At 40.3% G+C, this 23,190-nt stretch overlaps 1 protein-coding gene across 2 annotated transcripts in view; it reads right to left on the bottom strand.

Moving 5' to 3' along the window:
- prkci (protein kinase C, iota) overlaps positions 1–23,190 on the bottom strand; it is a 59,339-nt gene that overhangs the window by 8,307 nt on the left and 27,842 nt on the right. The window contains exons 4-14 of one of the 2 annotated variants that reach the window (XM_072440791.1): positions 19,685–19,735; positions 19,491–19,576; positions 18,777–18,914; positions 18,638–18,692; positions 15,920–15,978; positions 11,973–12,149; positions 5,741–5,838; positions 4,927–5,013; positions 4,633–4,768; positions 4,104–4,191; positions 3,187–3,312 (exon numbers count right to left, since the gene is read on the bottom strand). In XM_072440791.1, coding sequence (XP_072296892.1) covers positions 3,187–3,312; positions 4,104–4,191; positions 4,633–4,768; positions 4,927–5,013; positions 5,741–5,838; positions 11,973–12,149; positions 15,920–15,978; positions 18,638–18,692; positions 18,777–18,914; positions 19,491–19,576; positions 19,685–19,735 — 1,101 coding nt within the window. The remainder of the gene's footprint in view (positions 1–3,186; positions 3,313–4,103; positions 4,192–4,632; positions 4,769–4,926; positions 5,014–5,740; positions 5,839–11,972; positions 12,150–15,919; positions 15,979–18,637; positions 18,693–18,776; positions 18,915–19,490; positions 19,577–19,684; positions 19,736–23,190) is intronic. The other variant, XM_072440792.1, reaches the window with a different exon arrangement.

Genomic DNA, 23,190 nt, shown 5'->3' with positions numbered 1-23,190 from the left:
CTCTCAAAATATTATCTCAGTGATTTTGCTAGAGCAGGAGGAGAAAAACAAACAAAAAGTGAATAAAACTGCTATGGTATGTGATGTTATTGATCAAAATGAGATAAAACATATCCAAATAATGTATAAACGTACATTAAATCACCTTTTTCATCCCTCTTAACGTTTTTTTAAAGATTTTCTGGCCAGTCTTTATTGGACACGACAGTTGTAAAGAGAGAGTAGAGACATTTGGCAAGCGGTTGAGGCCGGAAATCGAACCCACGACGCCGCGGTGGCAACGTTCACAAATTTGCCACCCGTAAAACCTTCGGACCACGCGCGGACACCACCGTTTAAGCTCTAAACAGTTTTTAAGCTTTGGTTTTCTGGATTGGTGCGGTGTTGTAAAGTAAAAGTGTAAAAATGTACACCGTCCCGCGCTGCTCCCAGTACAATTACATCTCCTGTTTAATCTGCAGAACACGGAGAATAAACTTGATTTATCTTGTAGATCAGCTGACCTCCGGGAACATATGGAGGACCACGAGGGGCTTCACCAACACGTTTCACACCATCTGCATTTCGTGCGGGATCAAATTAAGAAGGAAGACCCTCATTTATTAAATCTACTGCATCGATCACAGCTGCGCCCGCTTCATTATAAAAAAGGCGACTCGAGACAATGTTTTCGGATTCTACAGCGCAACGTTTCTCCGAACCGATTACACGGCGTTTAAACGGTGCAGTTTGTAACTTTTCACACACACTGGGGCATCGTTATCGTGTTACGTACGTGAATTTTCAACGTCAAGTCTGCGTTTTTAAAAAAAGTTAGCTTGATGTGAGGAAACGTGCTGAACTTTACGCGTCAGTTCCAGTCGGACGAGCCAGGGGGCGATGTCAGATTTGAGCATGTTTGAGGAGGTCTCGTCCGTACGTATACTTTTAGCACGTTGGGGTTCTCTTTAAGAAAACCTCACAGGCTTTTAGATAGAGACTCGTCTTCCCGTATTTTGGACGGGGTATTTCGAGTGCAGGGACGGCCATTTTATTAATAACTCTTAGAAAAAAAGGCGATATTGTCATTAAATCGGGCCGGGAAGCATTTGACAATAGTCCGCCATGACAGTTTACAAGCGAAAATTTGCATGCTAGGCGCTGATTGGTCGACAAAAATTGTGTGCTTGGCTCTGATTGGCTGCCGAGCGGTGGTCCGGAGAATGCCGAAGCTACTGTTTTTTTCGCCTAGTCGCTCCCCCTGGAAAAAAATATTTGGACGGGGTGTTTTCAAATCCTATCTAAAAGCCTGAAACCTCGAGTCGTAGCTTGGCCTGGGGGTGAATCCTCCTCGTCTCCATGGAGATACTGTACACACGTTTAAAGCCACGGCATCGGGCATTCTCGGCAAAGCAATGACATCTCAGTGGAGACAAGAAGTTGGCGGAAAAAATGCTTTAAATGAGAAATATGCAAATGTAAAATAGACAAACGATGTACATAATCAGTTAAATTATGAACAAAATCAGCTCATTATGCACAGTTTATAAAATATTGACGCAGAAACGAGGCCTTGGAGGTCGTTTGTAATCTGGACACAGCCGTTTGTTTTACCGAGATGGCTGGTTTAATACTGCAATAATGATATTTTGACTGCTTAATACAGAATATGAATATCACTGCGCTATTTGCCGGTGTTAGTCAAGTTCACCAGAACGCAAACACGATGGGCCCCGCCTTAGTTACACACAGAAGCCAATTATACAGCAGTGTCAACGCATCCGAGTGACGGCGATTAAATTACACGTCAATTACACTGTAAAAACATGTCGTGTGTTTAGACTCTTCAATCGTTCCCCTTATCTCTTCATTGACAAAAATGCACGACTAAACAATGCCCGTTCTTGCCTGGTTTTTAATAATTTCGCACGTTTGTGAGAGCAGATGGTGGCTGCGTGGTCTGAGATGCATCGGTCGCTGAAAAAGGTGTGAAAATGAAGGCGTTTGCTCAAAGTGTTTGGTTGTGTTTTTGAGCTAGGTTTAGCATCTTCGATCATATTCCTCTACAGTTTAATTCAAATAGAGGCAGGTCATATGTCAGTGGTTGATGAGCTGATTTTTGGAAGTAGTGGGATAAAGTAGTAGTGGTAGGATAGTCTGATTACTACGACAAAATGCTGTGTTGAGATGTGCACCGCAAATCTGATTATTATCTGATTTCTAGCGTTATCAGAGTATTGAAATGTGTAATTGTTTGTTGTTTAGTGCAGTTTTTGACAAGGAAAATAATGCAAACAAAAGGTCCAACTAATGAGGCAGAAGACAAACATGAAAGGAGAAAATGTTCATAGTATTTTGCCTTCCAAATACAACAGTTACTCTAAAATTCAACTTGTAAACCGACACGTATCACCCGGTGTTTTAGATGATCAGATTTCTCATGTGAACGCCAGTGTTGGGAATAACGGCGTCGCTAACGGCATCAGTGACGATTATACGTAATGACTTGATATCCTCCGCTGTAACGTGGTTGTAGTTACCGTCAGTGTAACGCGGCTCGTCATTTGACTGTCAGTTGAAGTATTTACTGATCAGACTTTGCTCTTGCTCATTCATAGAAGCTGCTACGTTTTATTCATCCTTTGTTCAGGTAAATAAACACAAGACGAGTACTTGGAGACCATTTCATTGGTTGCCATCGATCCAAAACACGGAGACAAGGAAATGTGCATGAGTGTGATGTATATATAATACTACTTTACCGTAAGTGCCACTATTTCACCTCTATTAATTTACTGAAAAATCTCCCAAAATATACCCATTGCTGCTTGTTGAACAGTTAGTTTACCTGGTAACTTGTTACTTTCACCACAGTTCTAACTCAATGGGGTTTTGGGAGAAGTAGCGGGTAAGGAACGTAAAAGATCAGATTATTTAATTTTTTTCTGTGTAAAAATGTACCCGCTGATCAGATTCAACACTTCTGGCTTTTGGAGAATATCTATAAAATACTGTTTAACTTGATACAGGAATATGTAGCTGTCTTTATCTTTAACTAAACCACTTTATCACCTTATTAACACTAGACGATTTCAATTGAACATTAAAGGCCTGTAGACAGTTCGAAACCAAGACCTGGTGAATATTAGTCATGAAAAGTATAGTTTTGGTAGTTCTGGTAGTGATATAATGTGAAGCAGATTGAACCTTGGAAGAGGTAGTCTTCTGTGTTCTGGTCGGGGTTGTCCGAGCTGCCCACGATGTCGAAAGGAGAGCGTCCCGCCATCATCTCGAACATGAGCACTCCCAGCGCCCACCAGTCCACGCTGAAGCCTGAGGAGAGCAGGACGGTCACACAAGGGTCATTCAAACAGGCCTGACCGTTACAATGTGAAAGGAATCTTGGCTCAATCAATACAATCAATACATATTTTGGTTCAGATTTGGTGCAATTTCTATCAAAATCATTACAACTTTGTGACATTATAGCACCTTTCACGTTTGCCAATTAAGATGGATTATCGTTTTCAGTCTCATCAGTCTCTCTTTTAAATGTGTGGTTTTTTAAAAAAATCTGTATTTCTATCAAAAAAACTTCACGTTTTTCTTAATCACACTTTATCTTATATTTTTCACAACCTTATTCAATTTAATTCTGTTTAATTAAAACAGTTCCTCTTATTAGTCAATCTCACTTATTCAGTTTTAATCAGTCTTAGATTGAATCTTGATCAAGAGAGGCAAAGTCTCTTGGTTGCAGCCAGTTGTAGTTTAAAAATTAAGACAATAAAGGAACTAAACGGGGGCCAAAAGGGGACTAAACATGGACGAAACGGGGACTAAACAGTGACTAAACGGGGACAAAACGGGGACGAAACGGGGACTAAACGGGGACTAAACGGGGACTAAACGGGGACTAAACGGGGACTAAACAGGGACTAAACAGGGACTAAACCCACTAAACAAGGACTAGAACAGGTTTAAACCAAGTCTGGAACAGGACTAAACCCGGGACAAGACTGAACAAAAGTTAGTTTTTGGGGTGGATAAAGCTTGTTGATAAAACACATTGAATGAAAAGGCCAAACTAAAGTGAATAGATCCGTGTATTAGTCCATACTGACCGTAGTCTTCTCCTCGGAGGATTTCAGGGGCGATGTAGTTGGGCGTTCCACAGAAAGTGCTGGTCGTGTCTCCGGGCCTCAAACCCTCCTGAAAACGAGACAAAAAAGACATGTTACAGATTCTTGTCCATCACAAAAAAGCTGAGCAGAAGCTGAAAAATGAGTTTAAAAAAAATGAAATGAACTAGTATGGCTTTATAGTTCTGCAACTTTAGTTTTTTTAGTATTAAATGTGGTAATATGGATAGCATAATTAGCATTGCTAGCGGTTTATTGTTTATTATGCATCGTCTTTATATTTTTAGAACAATACAAATCATTAATGCCATTTTATATCATTCTTACATGGGGGTTTTCTGTGGTTTCCTACAAACGCAAGACAAAAATGGCAAACTCTTAATTCAAAACCATTCATAGCACAACGTTGTTACAATAAAAAAGGATTACATTTTTTCAAGCTTTTTAAAAACGGTACGTATCCCTCACTAGCCTCGACGCGGCCTCGGTTTGGTAAAGCAAAAGGCCGCACCTTGCACATGCCGTAGTCGGTGAGTTTGATGTGTCCCTCGGAGTCCAGAAGAACGTTGTCCAGTTTCAGATCTCTGTAGATGATGCCTCGTTCGTGGAGGTAGTTTAGCGCCATGCTAATCTCCGCAGAGTAAAACCTGACAAAAACACAAACCATTACATAAACGGTACTTTTTTGTATTTGCTTTGTCAAAATCGGGACTGAATGAACGTGGACCGGAGCGGAACCAAACCAAGTCTATAATCAGAGTTAAAGGTGTGTTAATAGTATGTGTAACGTGAAGCCTCGCTGTACCTGGCGTGTTCTTCTGGAAGTTTCCGTTGCCTCTGCATGTGGAACATCAGATCGCCTCCGTTGACGTACTCGATAACGAAGAACAATCTGCAAAAAAAAAAAAAAAAGACAAATGCATCACTCTCATTCGAGCGTTCGGTTCATTTCCTGTTTCCTGTATTTTGTATTCTCATAATGCGACCGCAGCTTGTAACGTCCAGCTTCAGATAAATGCGTGAAAAGCAGTGAAATGTAAACATAGCCTGGGTTTTGGTCTATAATTCCAACACAGACTCAAGCCGCGCAGAAGAAATGAAACAAACGGGAAACGGCCGAACACGCAGTGAAATTCAAAAGGCGTGAACAGCAGGATGTTGATTAACCAAAAATGAACAGTAAACAGGAGACTTTCTTGTTGTGTTGAGGTGATTTTGCAGAATAGGAGAGTGAACAGGCTATAATTTACTCAAATTAATGTTTTGTTCAATACCAAATAGCCAAGAGACTGTGGTGGAAGGTGGCGCTACGGAGAATTCCAGGGTTAATCAATACTTTTGACAAATTGGAGGCGACAGAAGATCCCACGCGCAAGTATTTAGTGTAAAATGTGTTGCATGGTGCTAAGTGCAAGTCTAGAATGATTAAAAATATGCTGGAATCTCGGAAATCTCGTCCCGTCTCCAATTTGAATACCGAAAATTTTATATTTGATGAAAGTGTGAGAACCACTGCTTCTCTATTTCTTTGTTAGTCATTTTGCGTTTCATTTTCAAGGCTTTTAAAACGTATTCCAATGTTTTAACCAGAATAAAAGTGCTGTAGAAGTGAACTTTACCTGCTTTCCGTCTGAAAACACGAGTGAAGCCCGACCAGGAACGGGTGATTCGACGCCTGCTCGAACACGTGCTTCTCCGTTTGGACCCAGTCGATGTCCTGCAGAGAGACACACGGAGACACGCGTCAATCTCCCGTGACCGCGCGCCCTTGAACCACGAGTCGCCGCCGCCCGCGCAGAGTGCCGCGTCAGCCTTCGCCGTAGCTCAACGCCCTCGCCGGCCTGCAGTAGAAACAGCGACGCGGCGAGGCCCTATCGACGGCGGGTAATAATATGTCTGGACACGGCTGACGGCGAAACACTTCTCCATTGATCGCGGGCCTCTTGTCAATTTGTCAATCATGCTAAGTGCGTCTAATCAAGGCTAACTACTGCGGCGGCGCGGGCTGTGCGCGCTGAAATCAATCGGCGATGACATGATGGTTTATCTGCACCTTCTTAGGGAGACTGATGGCTCAAACGACTTCATTCCAAACGAGGGCGGACAGACAAAGGGATCGAAAAGGTTCAATCATGTAAGGCGCTTCGATGCTAAGAAAAACTGCTCATACTTAATTGCTCGAACTGCATTAATTATAACGCGCATCGACGGTAGCGGAGTGAAGGCTTCGGCGCTAACTAACTCGCAGCGTCGGAGATGAGGTGTCACAATGTATAGACGTGTACCGTGTCTATACGTTCGCTCGAGCTCCGACAGATGCGTCTGCTAATTACAGTTTGACAGATCAAAAACAGAGCTGACAAACTAAGACACATGAGCCATATTAGATCTGAAACATGCGCTAATGCTAATTTACACTGACGATATTAAAAAAACTCCCATCTCTGCTCTAGAGCTTTGTCTGAAATGTATCGATCTAAATCCAATTTTTAATCTCCGTGGGACTTTCCTGGTTAAAGTGACACTGTGTAACTTTCTGGAGGTGGAAAGTTAGGGAAATGGGAAGTTAAAACAGATTTCGGAACATTCTTCAGGGCAATGAATACGTTTTATGCCAATACTGTGGAATATTAGGCAAGCTCACAGTAAGGACACGTTTATATCATGGATGTATTATATTATCTGGATAGGGTACGCCCCCTCTGCCTCTGGCTCCAAATTGAGTAGTGGCCACTCCGTAGAATGCAGCCTTTTGGTCGGACCATTTCAAGAGTTCGGCCTCTAAAATTACCAAACATGCTAAATTGTTTGTAGTCTAAAAATAGAATAGAAGGAATTTCACTCTTTGACTGTTTCTAAAATACTTTAAAAATACATTTTTAACCTCCCGGAGAACGGTGTACGCGCACCGAGCGCGCACGTAACCCTCGTGAACGAGCCTCCGGAGAACATGTGACGGAAACTGAACACAAGCAGAAGAAAGTGACCAGACGAGACCAACGATACATGTAAGTTGTGTTTGTATGTCATTCCTAACGTTTCACACATCGTTCCATGTGAAGTGTAAAACAACGATTACACAGTTAACACGAGTTAACACAAACTAACACAAGCTAACGTTTAGCTAACGTTTAGCTACACAAAGATGCATTGGAACGACACGTCGTGATGGCTCATGACTTCTGCAAATAAATAACTCATTATTTCTCCTACTAAATGTTCTAAGAGACAAAAGGTTAAGCACAGATGAAGGAAAACTCGAGAAAGAAGGGGAAATAAAGTGATGTTTGTATGATGTGCAATCAAAAACTACAAATAATTCAAATACAACCTGCTGAAATGGGTCATATCTTACATATATAAATGTAAACGTATTTAAAAGTCTCACAGGGCTGATAAGACGACATTTGAGGTTTTATTACATATTTCATAATGAAGTGTTTAAACAGCAAAGCACACACTTGTTTTCTATAGGAACGTCATGGATTTACTTCCATGGAATATGTAGAGATTTAGCAAACATGTCAGTTATGTTCTAACTTCTAAGGTTTAAACTTATGCAAAAGTAAATGACTTTTGGTTCTAGCTTTAAAAATTAATGTGAAAAGAGGAACTTTTGTGTTACAGAGCGAAATGTAAATCTGTCAATAACATATTCCAGCTTTTCTCTGTTAAATGTGCATAATATATCAATGTTCTAATGAGTATCTTTCTCATCTTCAGTGCTGACCAGTGAGTTCAGTCTGTCTGTGCTGACCAGAGCTCTACAGGTCACAACAGGTCACTGCAGGTCACTGCAGGTCACTGCAGACCTGATCACTGCAGACACAGAGTCATCTCACGTAAACTCCTGACGACTCCATAGCAAAAGGTATTTTAATATTAACTTGTGCCTCGACTAAAAGTAAACGGTGTAGAATCAGTACTTTGAATTTATAAAATGTCTGTTTTTGTTATGACCAAAAAAACTAAATGATAATTGTTCTTCAAAAGAGACACTCCTGTGTCACATGTGTCTGTAAAACAGCTTCAGGACAAACATGTGAAGTGTATGTTATATGACTTTTATAAATCTAATACATATGAAGTGTATGTTCTATGACTAGTATAATCTAAACATGTGAAGTGTATGTTATATGACTTTTATAAATCTAATACATATGAAGTGTATGTTCTATGACTTGTATAATCTAATACATATGAAGTGTGTGTTATATGACTTTTATAAATCTAATACATATGAAGTGTATGTTCTATGACTTGTATAATCTAAACATGTGAAGTGTATGTTATGTGACTTGTATAAATCTAATACATATGAAGTGTATGTTATATGACTTGTATAATCTAATACATATGAAGTGTGTGTTATATGACTTGTATAATCTAATACATATGAAGTGTATGTTCTATGACTTGTATAATCTAATACATATGAAGTGTGTGTTCTATGACTTGTATAATCTAATACATATGAAGTGTATGTTCTATGACTTGTATAATCTAAAGCTGTGACATGTTCTGTTTGTCCCTCAGTCAAACGATGGAGCTGAACATAGGAGTTTACTGAAGTCCTTTTCATCAGAAGACTGCGTAGCCATGGAAACAAAGTCTAAATACTGAGATATTCAGTATTTAACGCAATAATGTCACATTCATGTGCATATAACTGATGTAAAAAGAGTGTTTATTTTACCATTATTATTAGTATTATTCTGTCTTACGCTGTTTTTATTTTATTTTTTATCTCTTTTCCCCCTCCATTCCTTATCAAGAAATGAGAGGTTCTGTCTATAGGAGTTTTTGTTTATAAGAGTTCTTCTATTAAGATCGATCTATTAAGAGTGTTTTTTAAACTTCCTATAAGTTATGTCCTTTTCCTCTGTATCTACTGTGTTGCAACAACGAAATTTCCCCATGTGTGGACAATGAAGGAATATCTTATCTTATTCAGTATGTTCTATTTGACTTATACAGGTTGTTTTATCATTGTTACTATTTTTATGTTGCACTGAAACACCAAAGCAAGTTCCACTGTTTGTGAATTCTGTTCTTTGACAATGGCAATAAACCTTTTCTGATTCTATTAATGATGATAATAATAATGAACAGTACGGACTCCAAAACTCCTTAATAAGGGACTCCTACATTGTAGCTTTAAAACTCAACTAAAACTGTGGCTAAAATCAATTTATCATTTGTAGTTATAATCAGATTTGCATTTATTGAACAAGTTCATTCATGTTCATTATTCTTATTAAATACATTAATAAACAAATGTGTTTTGTATTTATTAAAGATTGACATGACACAAAACGACACAAAAGGAAAAAGTGAATATAATTAAATACTGCTTAACTCATGTAACAGAATTGATGATTATATTTTATATTTCTTCTCATTTGATTAAAAAAAAAGCAAATTGGCCAAATCATATTATGTAAATAGATAACTGAAAAGTTAATAACAAAATATATACCCAAACCAAAAACTACAGAAAATGATGAGGACGTTATTCCACCTCTAAATGTAATTTATTGTCATTAAACCAAACTTTTTATTTTAACACTTCTTTATAATTCTCTTAAATATCAGAGCTTTACAACATGATACATGTATATTTATAGATGGATATAACAATCCATCATTATACGTTACGTAAACAGACTATTTCAAGCCGAATCATTCCAAAAGTCCGTGTTGACTCTTCTCAGTCGTTCACGCTGCTGTGACGTGCGCGCTCCCGACGCCAAAGCCTCACGGCGATGATATCACAAAAGTGGGCGTAAATGAGACAGTATTCAGGAAGTAATGCGGAACTAAAAAACTTTTTTGGAACCATGCGCCAATGAGCACATCAGAGGAGTTATCGTAGGTGTCCCTCCGGCGACGTCTGTGGATGAAGTTAAGGAGAATTTGACTGGAGCTAAGGTGCTGGACGCTAGGCGGTTGAAGGTGACCCGGTCTGGGGTAAGATATGACAGCTTGTCGGTAATGGTAACACTTGAAGGAAGGTGCCTGCCTAGTAAGGTGTTCATTGGGTTCATGTGCCATGACGTTAGGCCATATGTTCCACCGCCCCTGCGTTGCTTTAAGTGCCAGCGCTTTGGGCATATTGCAGCGGTCTGTAGAGGGAGGCAAAGATGTGGTAAATGTGCAGGAGATCACGAGTATGGGAAGTGTGACGTGGGAGCAAAACTGAAGTGCTGCAACTGTGGGGAAGAACATAGCTCTGCCTACGGGGGATGCAGGTTTAGCAAAAGAGCTGCTGAGGTGCATAAAATAAAGGTCTCTCAAGGTATATCCTATGCAGATGCAGTCAAGAAAGTTCAAGTAACGAGTTTAGAGTAAATACAGAGAGAGGAGCCAGCGCTGCTCCCAGCTAGGGCGAAATGAGAAAGGCCAGCGTGGCTCCCAAGAAGTGTGAAAGTTTCAAGAGTGGAGGTCCCAAGTGTGCAGGCTCCAGAATTAATGAGAATACCCTGGTTGTGGATAGAGAGGATTTTGTACTCTTTATGGTGGATGTTGTAAACTGTGCTGCTCAGACTCAAAGCAGAACTGAAAGGGTCAGGATCATTGCTAAAGCTGCAGGGAGATTCCTTGGAACAAAGGAGCTTGATTGGGCAGATATAGAAAACAGGCTAAAGGCGCTAAATGGGAGTCGGAGTGATGGGGGTCTGCTTGTGGGGAGTCAGAGTGATCAGAGTGACGAGATGGAGATGGGGGTGGTCTCCTGTCCTCGTCCAGTCTCGTAGACGCACGGCTACCAAGCAGCGACATCAGTGGAAATATTAAAGCCTAAAGAATAAAGCCTACAGAATAAAGCTGTACGGTGGAAGCACCGAACGTCAAAGAAGGAGAGGAAGATGAAGAAGAGTCTCCCTGGAATAAAGCCGGTCGGTCTCTGAAACAACAACAACTATTCTAACATATCATGACCTCATGGGCTTTGTAACACCAAAGCAATGGAAGGAGTTCTTTTACGGACTACGACAGTCTGAGGACTACAAAAAGTCTGAGGAATAAAGTCTGGCGGTAATGCAACACTCGGATGCCAACCGCCATAAAAACAACAACAACAACAACAACATCCATAGGCTTCAATGGCGGCCATCTTGGCTTCCGGGGGCTTGGTTTATATACCGTATTCTCTGGACTATAAGTCACACCAGCCAGAAAATGCATAATAGAGAAGCAAAAAACATATATAAGTTGCACTGGAGTATGAAATGTGGTTGCAAGTGTGAAAATAAACATATTATCACTTATACTCTGGAGCGACCTATAAAGTATAAGTATAAATATATTAAAACTATGAAAAAAGGTGCGCCTTATAGTCCCGAAAATACAGTACATGTTCTTACTGTATATTTCTGGCAAAAGACAAACTTTAAAGAAAGAAAGAAAAAAATATATATACAAACTCCTACCATACATTTTAAGCTTTTCAGAATTTCACTTTCACAGCTTTTATATTTCAACGTTGCCAAAACTGCCATCACAAGAAGCTACAGCTAAAATTCAAGACAATAATAATGACTTAACTTCCCTTAAAGTAAATAAAACCAAATGACAGTTTGCTTCAGGTAATGTTGTTTTTCTTCTGCAGTTTTCATTACATTGTGCAGGATCAAAAGCAGTAGAATATAAAATAGCCCACGTGGAACATTTGGTCTATATTTTACCTAATGCTGAATCAAGATGCGCAAAGGAAATGAAATGAAAGTGTATTATGATGACAGTTTGCACATCCTTAATATTGATTTTGCATATGTTTAACACCAGATGCAATCCATGTGTCTGGTTTTGGACCGGACACAAAACTGTGTGACCCGTTTCAGCTGCTTTTACCTCGTCGTCGTTGACCAGCTCCTTCTTCACCACCTTCATGGCGTAGATCCTCTCTGTCTTCTTCAGTTGCACCAGCAGCACTTTGGCGTAGCTCCCTCTGCCGATCACCCGCAGCAGGTCGAAGTCCGCCAGACCCAAGCTGGACGGCGACTTCCCCGTGTCTCTGCTGCTGCGAGCCTGAGCGGAAAAAAACGGCAAATTAAAAACTCAATATGTGCAGGAGTATTGAGTCGGCGCTTATTAAACCCATTTCATAACAATATTTCGCCTCTCGACCTTCTCCGAGTGCGTTAAAAGGCGATTTGGCCGGCTCGAGATTTCCTTAGGGCGATTCCCAAATTAAACTCTTGCTTTATTGTAAGAAGTATATCACCGTAATGACCGGCTCGGCCTTATTAGATTGCACGGGGGCACGGGTTTTGATTAAAAGCGGTAGAATCTGGTCTTTAGCGTCGATGACACCTTTACGGTTGGCTCGCCGGTCTCTCCTCTCCGCTCGGGTGTCATTCGTTCTGCCGGTGAACCAATAACGGGGCAAATCCATCTAAAGCCGGAGTCGTGACGGCGCACGTCCCCCGAGTCTCGCACTGAACCTGGGATAACATCGGACCGGACCCGCCGTAAGCCCCGTCTGTGGGCCGCATCTGCCGGTGTTACGCTCTTTTTCAACTCTCGTTAACAGAAAGTGTCAAACATCCACTACGATTACAAAAGGACTAAACGGGGACAAAACGAGGACAAAACAGGGACTTAACGGGGACAAAAGGGGGATTAAACGGGGACTAAACGGGGCCTTAACGGGGGACTAAATGGGGGCTAAATAGGGACTAAACCCTATTTAGGTTTAGTCCCTATTTAGGGAACTAAATAGGGACTAAACCTAGGACTGATTTGAGCCTCCTTGAATCCTAAATCAACATGAAACCAGGACATAACCAGATCCAAACCATGTAACTGTAACCTTTAACTTTCCACTAATCAAGGACTTGGTTTGGTCCTGATCTAGTCCTGGTTTTGATTGTGGATGAGACATAAAATCCCTACTTAAAGCTGGAATAGCATATTTCAACACCACAAAAGGAGATGGTATGTTTTTACACTCATCACGGTATAGAACAGAATTATGATTGATTCTGTTGATGAAGTATCACGTTAACGCCTCATCTTTCAATGTCTTCATTTAGGTTGTGTATAAAAAAAGGAGCTTGCATCCGTAATGTTTTTGTCATTTCCTTTCCGGGCGAGTAGATGCAGCCGTTCTGAACACTCCGTTTCCCAGTTTTTTGGACCCGAAGACCAAATTAGCACAAACAAACAGGTATCTTCACACAGCGGCCGTCCTCCACATCACGCCGAGGTCCCGGATCAATTAGCAGACGCTCGCAGTTGTTTTGTGTATCGATTGAAGCTTATCCATGGTAACCACACTGGCTTAAGAGCAAATTACAGGTCCACGGCAAAACAAAGCAGCAAATCCCCCGCTGCGGATCGAAGACTGGACCGTGCCGAGGTCTGCCCACTTTCGATGTCCAGCTTATTTAAAGAGTTAAAATATTGTTTGATTGCAAGAAGAAAACAAGTTTAATAAAACTTGTTGAGAAATGTATTTAAAAGGCTTTAAGATTGTGTCACTAAATACCAATTCTACAATTAAAATACTGTATCTTAGAAATATTTTGAGTTATTCGATCTGAAATAGACAGATTGAATTCAATTTAGGGCTGAAACAAGTCGATGAATCGCAACTTAATGTTCATTGAGATAATTGCAATTGAATAATGTTTATCTGGATTGTACAGACTCCAAAACACGTCATGTGCCAAGAGTGAGAAGTGGTTTTGATTCAGAGAGAAGGAAACAAGAACATTTAGTGTTTTTCATCAAAAAACAACTTAGTCTGAAAATCTTCTCCATCAGGACGTCCTCGAGCGGCTTCATCTTAGTTTCATCAGGGTCAAATTTTGTAGAAAATCGTATATATATTCCCTGGCATTTCGCACTCTAAACATCTAATTGAGAGAGAAAAATCACTAGACTGATCGATTAGCCACGGCCCTAATTACATCACAATCAACTGTGCGCTGAAACTTTATTCTCATTACGAGTGTTTTGATCATTTCAGGAACAAAAGAATGGGTTGAAGTTGTTGTCTAATGTCGTGATTGATGACAACATTTGAGTCAACAGCCTTTTATAATCCAATCTTATCTTTTCAATAAAGTCATGGGCATGTACAATATCCCCTAAAACGCCCTTGGGAAAATATCTGTATCAAAAATAAGAGTACGAGTTTCCTGCTCCTCCCTCTAAACGCGCCGCGCCGTCTCTGGGCACATCCATCAGCCTCGGGCGTTAAGAGCTGTGATAAAAGGTTACTTTATTAGCCTCGCCGACGGGAATCGATACCACAGCGCGGCGATGGTGCCTACGTCTGCACGCGCGCTACATCACGGCGACCCGGCGGGCGCGCTCCGTCGTCCCGAGACGTGGCGGATGGATCGGTGCAATGTGGCTCGGCCGTGTGTGTGGGCTGCATAATAGTTTTTGGATCAGATAAAAGTGCCGCGCGGTTTTGTGCAAATCAAATGTGTCGATTACTACAGAGGGTGAAGTAAATCCAGGGAAAGAACGGCAGGAATCTGGAACTCGTTGAAGGTTGGAAAAGAAATGGGGCTAACATAAGTCTTCACCACAAATGGGGCTGATTACTGTGTTTTCCGGACTATAAGTCGCACCTTTTTTTTATAGTTTTGGCCGGGGTGCGACTTATATTCATACATATATACTTATACTCTGGAGAAACTTATATGTGATATTATTTGTTATTTTCACACTTGCAACCGCATTTCATACTCCAGTGCGACTTATATTCATTTTTTCTTCTCTTTTATGCATTTTTTGTGACTTATACTCCGGTGCGACTTATAGTCCGGAAAATACGGTATTTTGCATTTTGATTATTCTTTTGATGAATCAGATTGTGAACGACAGGTGAATATCATACTTTTTAAACCTGGACAAAGGTAAAGCAATATCGCTTGAGAACATCTTGATCGAGTAGAGTTGCAGATAAAAGTGACACGCTTTTGGCTGTAATTCTTGTTTTTTCTTCTTCCATAAAGCCTCTTTTCTTAGCACACGTGTTTACTCCAGATGACAGTTACTCGAGTACTAAATTAGTCGATGATTCGCTCAATAAATCGATTAGTTGCGATTAAACGATTAACTTGTTTCAGCCCTAATCGGACATAAACCATGCCAGGTCTAACCCTGGCCTGAACAAAACATGTTTAGAACCAATAAAAACACCACAATCAAACAATAGCTACATTAGTATGGTTGCTAGGGCTGAATAATAATCGTTCAGCTGATTTTTCTTCTACTTTAACGTGAATGTTTTAAATGTCACGCCATTCTATAGAGCCGTAGTTCCAGCTCTTTGTTTCTACCCTCTAACCTGTGTATCACCCTATAAACTGTGTACGAGTCTTTAGAGCAAATGCATCCGTAATTATCAGTTATTGCCGTTACATTTTGTCCTTTTAATGATATTGACGTCTAAAATCGTGCTTAATGACATAAAATTGACTGCGAAGAGGGTTTTATGTGAAATCCAGTTCCATGTCACCCCTTTCCCCCGCCCCGTACTCCTGTTCGGGGAAACACGGCTGTGGCGCATCTCCATAGAGACGAGTTCAGCGCTTTTAAGGTCGATAGTAGTTCAATGAATGGCCAAACGTCTTACAGATTTTGACACGCGAATATGGCGTCGTCGTGTGTTTACCGTGTTTCCATTCATAGCTGTCACTGCACCGTATAATCCTTTTCCCCCGTACATATCAAGTCTCCCGTGTGCTTAAGCTCGCCGCGCTCGTCTCTCCGCACGCCACAGGTCTGACAGGGACGGCGGCGCCCTCGCAACGGCGTTCTCGCACCGGCGTTCTCACCTCTTTCTCTTCCCCGTCGCCGAAAGTCAGGCTCTCTCTGGAATCTTTGTGCGCGCCTTCTGTAGCGCCGAGCGACAGACAGAGCCACGCGCCGCAGAAGGAGAGTGGGAGGTTAAAAAAAAAAAAAGAAAAGAGAAAAGATGAGACATAAAGGGAAAAAAATACCACACAAGTGAGAACCAGGTGCGAGACGGCAACAGGCTTTGTTCACAGCTACAGCGAAGCAAGCGTCATCTCCTCCTGTCGCCTGGTTCAGAGCGAAGGTTACCCAACTATTATTCCTCACAGTACGATGTAATGCTCCTTTCTTTATAATTGCCCGTGTTATTTTTACTCGCATCATCCGCTGCTTGGCTATGCGAGAGGATGGAGATGTAACAGTAAATAAAAAGGATAATATTGTTTGTTCGGGTCGCAAAATACTTGTCAGAGATAATGATTGTGGCTATTTTAAAAGTGTAAATTAAGTCGTTTCAATTCCAAAAAAAAGGAGATGTGGCGGTTTATGACACGAAAACTTGACTTTTTGCGGTCAAAAAGTTTGATTTGTGATGAAAGTGATGTATTAGAATGAAAGAAACTTAAGGATTTCATAATAATAATAATTGGGAATAATGGTTATATATTATTATAGCAATGTTTCTTCACACAATAAAAACCGGTCTGTACTTTTGTGGCACGTTTAGAAACTCTTTTACACTGGAGGGACGTTTCAGCACGTTTCTGAGGGATTGTGATCAGGATTACTCACAAAAATGAATAACAATAACGCTTTTACATCTTTATCAAACCTCTGTTCTATTCTAAGCACGAGAACGCCTTATGTTTGTCTGCCACCTCCAAGACACGTTTGTTCTCAGTGATTCATAATTTCATTGCCGATGCCAACATGAGGCTTAGTTGTGTGTAAATCTTTATTTTTATCTATATTTTGGCATCTTGCACACAGCTTATTTACTCTTTTATCACTCTATTACAATTATTTTTACTTATATAGAAGGGTTGTATTATCAAAATGAGCAACTTTAATCGAAACATTTCCCTAAAAGCAATAAAGTAAAGAGCTGGATATATTTAGACAATGTTTTCTTGACGCATCAGACGTTTTCTATGTTGTGAATGGACAATATCTGAAATATGTGCTGAAATATCACTTCATAAAGATCTTTTGATAGTTTTAATCATAGACGACACACTCGATATTCTAATTTTGCATATTTCCAAAAGAACAATTGCGATATTATCCATTTTTCGACTACATTGTTTATATAGTCTATAAATGAGCATAAAGACTAATAGCACATTTAGCTTTTACCTAACACTTTGTTCATGGTGTTTCAAGTGACTCATTGTTTTTTAACAAAAATAAGTGAAGAAATCACATAACCAAATCTAAAAACCTTTCTATAAATGTATAACAAGGCTTTTTGTCCAGATGAGCACCAAACATGTTGATGGAACTTTTACACGTTGTCAAGTGATATTTCCAGCCTAAATTACTCTGGTTTATCTGTGGCCAATTATCTGAACACAAGAGTTTTCCACGACTTTGTAGCCAATTTAGAGACAAACTTAGGGCTAAAGAGCATCAGAGCAGAATTTCAGAACAAGAGAACTAGTAAAGTAATACTCCTTAGTTAAGTTTGGGGTGTCAAATGTGTGAATTGCGATGAAGGTGTGAAGAAACATCATGATTTTAAGTTAACTAATGAATAACGACAAGTTTAATTCACTTTCATTGTCTCTCTATTGTGTTTTTAGCTTTAGAAAATTCAACTTTTTTACTTTTGCCTCTGAAACGCTCACAATTTTTTACATTTGTAGTTTTTACCATTTTATTTGGACCATAATAATCATGTATAATCATACATTTCTCGCCGTTTGAGTTCGTAATGGCATAGCCTATTGGCCCTTGTACCGTGTGTAGCTGTTTCCACTGATTTTCTAACAATAGCAACACAATCCTAAGCTCTGGTCCCAAACACCTGACTGGACTTATGTCTGAGGGCGAGGGTGAACCAGAACACAGCTGCACCGCTAATCTATCCAATCGAAAGTCTGTAGAATACTCACAAATATACAACGTCACTCTCTGCGCAACCAAATCGATGTTTTCATAAAGGCTTATAGTCATTTTCTGAGGACATATTCTAACCTCAACCGTGATTACATACTTCAAACCATAACCGTAATGTAAATTTACATATCTCTTAACTTTAAACTAGGCTTTTGATCTAATATTTACCTTGTGGGCCTGTCTTTTGGTCCACATAACGACTCCATTTCACCATAAAGTTAAGTGTGTAAAACAATTGTGTCCCCAAAACTAGGAATGCATGGATCTGCCTTGAAACTTAAAACTACTTAAACGTGTTATTGAACCTTCCTAAAAGGTTAAGAGTTGTTAATACCATAATACAATGCTAGTCATTTCATTTGAACACCAATTACAGTAAATTTACAACAGCAAAACATTGTAAAATAAACTCTGGCACGGAATTCTGTGGGTTTTGATGCAAATCACATGTTTACAAGTTGGTGAAAATATATTTGTGTTCTAAAAATGTCTAATTGGAGTATGGGATTAGTATGGGAGGATGAGAGAATCAATACGATCCATACAATTCTCCAAATGCTAGTGCTACTGGTGTCGGTGCCTTTCTAACACTGGTAATACTCGCACATTTGTAACTAATTGAGCTCCGAGTGTGTGATTACCTTGCTGTTCCGTTTGGTCCAACTGACTCGACGGCGGGCCTGGCATTATTGGATCCTGGGTTAGGAAAAAACAAGCGTGAGTGCCAACTAAGTCATCTGAAGAAAAGTGTGAAAAGCGCAGGGTGAATCAACCACTGACCTGAAACACGGGCCTGCCACACTCCACGGTGACCAGCTTGTGGCACTTTTTGTGGACCAATAGTTTGCAGTTGATGCATTTGTATCCCTGTCGCCCCAGACCCCAGATCCTGTCCGTACAGATGGCACAGTGCGCCCGCTGCTCCCACCGAGGAAAAACAACACATCACAAAGAACACGTGTCAGAGACTTGATTTTATTTGGTTCAAGTAAGACAAATATGTATAAAAGTGGGCATCTTGTACTCTAAAAGCTCTTTAAAGTGTTGCATTGTTCAATCACTCCTCCCTTCAGTCATTGTGAGTTTTGAGATGTTAACAAAAGGTTATCATCTACTATCTAATATGCCTGTCGGACTTAAAAGACGCTGTACTTGCTTTTTACCGTCTTAAAAGGGCCCCAAGTTCATTCCCCACTTTCCCAACGCATTCCTCGCCTCCTAATCACTGCGACGAGGTTTTGCTGACAACAACGGGCCGGCCAACAGCGCACTTCCTGGTTCACAGCGCACAAACGAGCTCAAAACGTAGACGCAGACAGCACACAGCGGTCTCATTTTGACCCCAAAGAGCTGTTTTGACATTATATTTGCACTGGGGAATAGTAAATTTGACTTCTGTATATGAAAACATTGGATACAACCCCTTTAAAAGAGACAAAAGACCTATATTTTCTTGTTTAACACGTGTAGTCCTGGAGTGTAGTGGCGTCTCACCCTGTTGAAGCGTTTCGCCTGAAAAGCGTGCCCACTCGCATAGTAAAGTTTCCGCCAGCGTCGAGCCCCGCGTCGGTAAATAGACTCTGAAGGGATCACATAAGTCGAAACATTATGAACAGTACGACCACTCATCAGATCACATCAGCTGCTGTTGGTGTAATAAAAATAGAAAATAACAAGGGTTCACTCACTGTCTTCTCCTGGACATGGCATTCCGGGCTTTTCTGGGATATTAGGAAACACTGTTGAGGGAAAAAGAAGTTTTTTTTTTACTGACAGCAGGATCATTAGATGTAGGTTTTTAAATAGATTTTGTTCACAAGGTATGAATACAGCCGGGAGCATTAACACTTTGAAATATTCACAGCTAAATTGATAATTGATACGAGAGTCCTGTGCATTTCAGAACATGTTTGTAGTGGTCTGAACGGCGGTGTTAGCAGGTTTTACACACGACACCACACGAAGACGGGATATTTCCTACATCTAAAGCCTTAATTAAAGCTTGAAAGACTTTAATCATAATGAGAAAATAGTTCAGATTTAGTAACTACCTCATCCCTTCATCAAGGAGCGAGGGTTAGGATATTAATTAAAGTAGTTACTAAGCATGAATCATTTTTAATAAACTACTGGCTCATTATTCATTAAAAGTGTAGTTATTATGAAGTCTCCCCAGATATTTTGTAGCTTGCAGAACTAGAGCTGCAACTATAACATGTCAAAAAAAGAAAACAATTTATGATTTACGTAGTCTAGAAGATTTGGGTTGTGAGTCAGGGTTCAGATTAAGGATTTTCTCTTGTACAGCAGCAGCTGCTAAACAATCCGTTAATTTTTCGAAATTTGTATAGAAATTTCATAATTGCATAGCAAAACACAAAAGTGACTAACAATCAATATTTCCATTGATATAACATGATTATTTATTTAAAATGTATTTGTAAACATTCTAATAAAAAAAAACTAACAAATTAACTTTTAAACACTTTTTAAACATTTTTTCTTTAAATAAAACAGAAAACTTGCAAATAAAATTAGTTGTTGAACAAAATAATCAACACAAAGTCAGATGGCCTTATTTACAACTTTCTTCCATATCATCATCAATCAGATGACTATTTGCAGGAGTCTCATTTACATAGTAATTGTCATTACACTCACAAAACATATGTGTTAAGCTTCTGATGGAAAAATAAAGGTTGCTGTGGTGTTTCCATCATGGTGTATTTTATGTGTTATTCAAATTGTACCGCTCTATTTGACGTTCTATTCCGTTTTTCGTTTTGCTATTTGATGACGGTCCCTAAGTACTCTCGTCTCGGCTCCGGCTGCACATTCGGATCAGTGTAATTCGTTGCGCCCAAAATACGCATCTGATTGTTAAAAACGAGGTTGTGTCACTTGGTAGTGTAAATATGAATATTTTGGCATGTGAATGATCTGCAAAGACTGTTGTGTTTAGGAGCTATTGACCTCGGAAAGTCTGATCTAGCGCAAGTGGCTCCTCCCACTTTCAGACTCGCGGTCTGTGACAGCAGCGGGACTCGTCATGACAACACGTCCTACATGTGTCATGCCGTTATTGACGATTGATTGACGAGTGATCAGTACTTTTAGGCGCTTTGGTGATACAATCGAACACGCATTTTTGTATCGCTAAAGCTGCGATTCAAAACACCCTTTTTTATGACAAATGCATCGCATTTGAGAGAAATGCGATACCGCTTATTCTGAACCCTGTGAGTTATACATTTTTAAAGGCTGCTACCTAGATAACGAAGCCATCATGCAGCACCAGTCAATATTTTAACCTTTGTTTGGTTAGAAACGTCATCTTAATATAACAGAGTAATCGTTACTCTAGCCAAGCAAGCATAATTATTTTCCGGACTATAAGTTGCACCTTTTTTCATAGTTTTGGCCGGGGTTCGACTTATACTCAAGAGCGACTTATGTGTGATATCACATGTTATTTTCAAACTGGCAACCGTATGCCTTATGTTGATTATTTTCACACTGGTCACCACAAGAGGGCGCTCTAGGCTCTAAGCGACGCAGAAGAAGAATCTGCACTTCCTCTACCTCTGGAGCTTGTGGAGTTGTTTAGAAGTGACACAGAGGAAGAATTCAATGGATTTAGTGATTTGGGGTAAAACTGATGCTTTGGTAAACTTGTTAGCATGTTCTTTATGCTATAGTTATCTGAATAACTGTTCATCTGTTACGTTAACATACCAGACACTTACCACAGTTCTGTCTGTGCCTCATGTAGCTGAAGGTGTTAGCGTTAGCATATGGACACCTATTCACCATGTTCTCTCATCTGATGAAATGTCTGTTCTTGGTCTTGGATTTTATCAAATAAATTTCCCTAAAAAATGTGACTTTTTTTCCTTCTCTATAATGCATTTTTGGCTGGTGCAACTTATAGTCTGGAAAATGCGGTAATCGCGGCCTCGTGTAATAAAACACAATCATGCCTCATTGCACATTTGCAGCCGGCGTGATTTGGTAATTGTGACTATTTAAATTGTAGTAAAGCTTCAGAAGTAGTCGTCAATATACGGCAATGTATTCAAACCAACCCCTTTAAAAACATCTAGATGACTTCCTACTACAAACACACCCACCGTTCAAATCATGATTCAACTGAGATGAATCTTGTCTTGCTAGCTTGGAGTTGGTGTTTTTGTTTATCTGTGTTGGTAAATGCGGTCTCTGGTGCGCACGCACACGCATGTGCACGTGCACGCGCACGCGCGCACACACACACACACACACACACACACAGGGGGAAAGTAAACGTCTGCGTTCAGGCTGTTTGCTGAGCAGATGGTACTCTGAAGGTGAGCTGCAGCGCGCCTCACCGCATAGACTTGTTCATTCTTCATTCCTGGAGTGAGATGTTTATCTGCTAATTACTTTGATTCATGCGCTTGAATGGGATGGGAAACTATTCTTCATACGCACCGCTGGATATGCAAAACACAGTGGAAGACCTTCAGGCGTTCTGCAGTCATATTTTTACACACATCCGCGCTTTACTCTGCACCGTTTTAATTAAGTTGTCCCGTTCTGAAGGTGCAAATTGTGTGTAAACTTTAGATCGTTTCCCCGCCGATCAAACCAATTAATTATCAACACAGCTGCACATTTCTTAAAAGCCACACTGCAGGATATTTCAACTCATGACAGACAATTTTCTAATGATCATACATTAGTTTTAAAACGATAGGCACACTTATTGTTTATTGTTCACGGTGAATGGGGCTCTGACTTAACACGGACAAGTTGTGGATGTTTTAATGCATCGACTTTCCTCCGCTGCCAACGACAACACGGCAAACCAAACCACGGAGATTAGACAAACAGGAGGAGTGCTAATATCCTGTTCGTCTCTCCTCTGCCTCGTCGGAGACTCCCGTCAATCTCCTGCTCTCTGTGTGTTTGTGTGTGTTTGTATATTGTGTGTGCGCGTAAATTGTATGTTTGTGTGCGCGTGCTCGGTGATGGCTCCTCCGCTCGTCCTCGCTCCACTGAGGCGGAGGAGGGCTATAGTAACATACGAGGAATTGGAAAAAAACAAACTCAAATAAAGTCATAAAAATGCCACCTAATAGGGCTTACGTGTCATAAAGAGTGTTTATTCCTACACATAAGATTATTCTCAGACAAACTCCACAGGGGCATGTTG

Source organism: Eucyclogobius newberryi, unplaced genomic scaffold (genome assembly GCF_026437365.1).
Source record: "Eucyclogobius newberryi isolate DKJ021-1_F unplaced genomic scaffold, fEucNew1.0.hap1 SCAF_12, whole genome shotgun sequence".
NCBI classification, from domain to species: Eukaryota; Metazoa; Chordata; class Actinopteri; order Gobiiformes; family Gobiidae; genus Eucyclogobius; species Eucyclogobius newberryi.
The sequence above is the reverse complement of the archived record's forward strand: the minus strand, read 5'-3'. Positions and strand labels throughout refer to the sequence as shown.